The sequence below is a fragment of the Gopherus evgoodei genome, unplaced genomic scaffold (assembly GCF_007399415.2).
Source record: "Gopherus evgoodei ecotype Sinaloan lineage unplaced genomic scaffold, rGopEvg1_v1.p scaffold_68_arrow_ctg1, whole genome shotgun sequence".
Taxonomy (NCBI): Eukaryota; Metazoa; Chordata; order Testudines; family Testudinidae; genus Gopherus; species Gopherus evgoodei.
This window is the reverse complement of record NW_022060089.1, coordinates 261,226-264,132: the sequence shown is the minus strand read 5'-3', so window position 1 is coordinate 264,132 and position 2,907 is coordinate 261,226. Positions and strand designations below refer to the sequence as shown.

Here is a 2,907-nt window from a genome sequence, read left to right as displayed (position 1 = left end):
GTCATAAACAGATAGCTAAGGGTTAATGTCTCTTTCACCTGGAAAAAAAGTAACCTGAAGCACCTGACCAAAGGACCAATCAGGAAACAGGATTTTTTCAACTCTGGGTGGAGGGAAGTTTGTGTCTGAGTTTTTTGTCTTCTGTCTGCCTGAATCTCTCTCAGCTATGAGAAGGATTTTTCTATTTCCTGCTTTCTAATCTTCTGTTTCCAATTTGTGAGTACAAAGTTGGTTTTTTGTTTTGTATTTACATGTCTATAGTTGCTGGAGTGCTTTGAATTGTATTCTTTTTGAATAAGGCTGTTTATTTAATATTCTTTTAAGCAATTGACCCTGTATTTGTCACCTTAATACAGAGAGACCATTTTTATGTATTTTTCTTTCTTTTTATATAAAGCTTTCTTTTTAAGACTTGTTGGAGTTTTTCTTTACTGGGTAACTCCAGGGAATTGAGTCTGTACTCACCAGGGAATTGGTGGGAGGAAGAAGTCAGGGGGAAACCTGGGTGTGTTAGATGTACTAGCCTGACTTTGCATTCCCTCTGGGTGAGGGGGGAAGAGAGATTGACTCTCGGTAATTCTGTTCTCCAGGCTGGGAACGGGGAGGGTGGAATCCCTCTGTTTAGCTTCACGGAGTTTGCTTCTGTGTATCTCTCCAGGAACACCTGGGGGGGGGGAAGGGAAAAAGTTTATTTCCCTTTGTTGTGAGACTCAAGGGATTTGGGTCTGGGGGTCCCCAGGGAAGGTTTTTGGGGGGACCAGAGTGCCCCAAAACACTCTAATATTTTGGGCGGTGGCAGCAGTACCAGGTCCAAGCTGGTAACTAAGCTTGGAGGTTTTCATGCTAACCCCCATATTTTGGACGCTAAGATACAAATCTGGGAATAGGTTATTGACAGCCTGAATGGCTTCTTCTGGGGCTCCTGTGTTAATCATGTGTCTGACATGACTCAGTCACAAACACTTGGCTGAGGGTGTAGGGGAAGGGTGAGTGTCCGTGTCCCTCGAATAGCTCCTGTCCACAGCTGATGCAGCCCCCATGGATCACACAGCACCCAGAGAGCTCAGGAAGGGCCAGGATTGTGCCAGAAGAACAGCTCTGCAGCTTTTTTCATAGCACATGAATGTTGAATCACAGATGGGACAGTGACAGGCCAGGTGGAATGGGAAACAACATCTACCTTCCTTCTCTTTATTGTCTGTATCGAGAGGAATTCTGAGGTTGGGGCAGCCACTGATGTAGCTCTTTAGGTGCCAACATCCCACCTGTCCCCTGGCTCTCCACAAAGTCACTTTTTAAACGCTGCTGCCTGCCTTGGTCTCCTTCCCCGAGTGCATTGTCATCCCTCACCAGCCGCTCTCCAGTTACTCCAGGACTTAGACCCCGTCTGAACCTGTCTCTACATAGTGGAGAACAGTAGCTCATGTCGTTTTTGATTTAAGGGTCCATGATAGAATAGGTGGCCTGTATTTTTCATCTCCCTTGTCGTCAGCGCTGGAGCTGGATGATGAACTGACCTTTCACTTGATGAACACCCTGATTATCCTCGCACGAAGGTGTTTGCTTTTCATGCTGTACACAATTGGATTCATCAGGGGTGGGACGAGAACATAGATATAGGCCAGGAGAATCTGAAGCAAAGGAGAAGACCCCTCCCCAAATCTGTGCATCACAGAGAGGGCGATCATTGGCGTGTAGAAGAGCAGGACAACGCAGAGGTGAGAGACGCAGGTGTTCAGAGCCCTAAGACACTTTGCATGGGACGTGATGCTCAGCACTGTCTTGAGGATCATCACATAAGAGAGAAAGATGAGCAGTGAGTCCAACCACACTGTAAAGATTGTAACCGACAAGCCATAGATGCTGTTCACTCTGATATCTGAACAAGCCATCTTCATGACCTCTTGGTGCAGGCAGTAGGAATGGGAGAGGACATTGGCTCGAAAATATTGAAACCGTTGAAGGAGAAAAGGGTTTGTGAGTATTAGAGCCACCCCTCTTAGCACACACACCAGTCCCATCTTGGCTATTCTTGGCAGGGTTAAGATGGAAGCATATCTCAGCGGGTTACGGATCGCGATATAGCGGTCAAAGGCCAACAACAAGAGCACAGAGGATTCAATTAATTTAAGCACGTGAATGAAGAACAGCTGGGCAAAACAGGCATTGAGGCTGATCTCTCTAGAGTTAAACAAGAATATACCCAGTGTCGTCGGCATGCTGGATATCGACAAGCCAAGGTCTGTGACAGCCAACATGGAGAGGAAAATGTACATGGGCTCATGGAGGCTTGGATCTGTTTTTACAATGAACAGAATGACTGAATTTCCTACTATCGAAATAACATACATTAAGCAGAAGGGGATAGAGATCCAGAGATGGACGTCTTCCTTTCCAGGTATCCCAGTGAGAAGGAACACTGCAGAGTTCAATTTGGTGTCATTTACAGCTGACATTATGGACTGCGCATGTCTGAGGAGTTCTGAACTTTCCTTCCTAAAAGGAAAAAGAACAGGAGAATAGATGATATTTAATGAAACATCTCTTTACTCTCAGTGCAGACCCAATTGTCTCCTCATAGAGGGCAATCAGGCTAGTCAGGCATGACTTGCCCTTGGTGAATCCATGCTGACTGTTCCTGATCACTTTCCTCTCCTCTAAGTGCTTCAGAATTGATTCCTTGAGGACCTGCTCCATGATTTTTCCAGGGATTGAAGTGAGGCTGACTGGCCTGTAGTTCCCTGGATCCTCCTTCTTCCCTTTTTCAAAGATGGGCACTACAGTAGCATTTTTCCAGTGATCCAGGACCTCCCCCAATCGCCAAGAATTTTCAAAGATAATGGCCAATGGCTCTGCAATCACATCTGCCAATTCCTTTAGCACCGTCAGATGCAGCACTTCCGGCCC

The 2,907-nt window shown here is 46.1% G+C and overlaps 1 protein-coding gene across 1 annotated transcript; it reads right to left on the bottom strand.

The window, feature by feature from the left end:
• Window positions 1-1,520: 1,520 nt before the first annotated feature.
• On the bottom strand, window positions 1,521-2,489 carry LOC115643724 (olfactory receptor 51G2-like). Its single transcript, XM_030547722.1, has one exon. It carries the CDS (start codon window positions 2,454-2,456, stop codon window positions 1,521-1,523), a length of 936 nt encoding a protein of 311 aa, XP_030403582.1. The 5' UTR covers window positions 2,457-2,489.
• Window positions 2,490-2,907: the final 418 nt, after the last annotated feature.

Excerpts from the sequence above, each read along its gene's own strand:
- LOC115643724 (XM_030547722.1), bottom strand. The coding sequence starts at position 2,456 with ATGTCAGCTGTAAATGACACCAAATTGAACTCTGCAGTGTTCCTTCTC.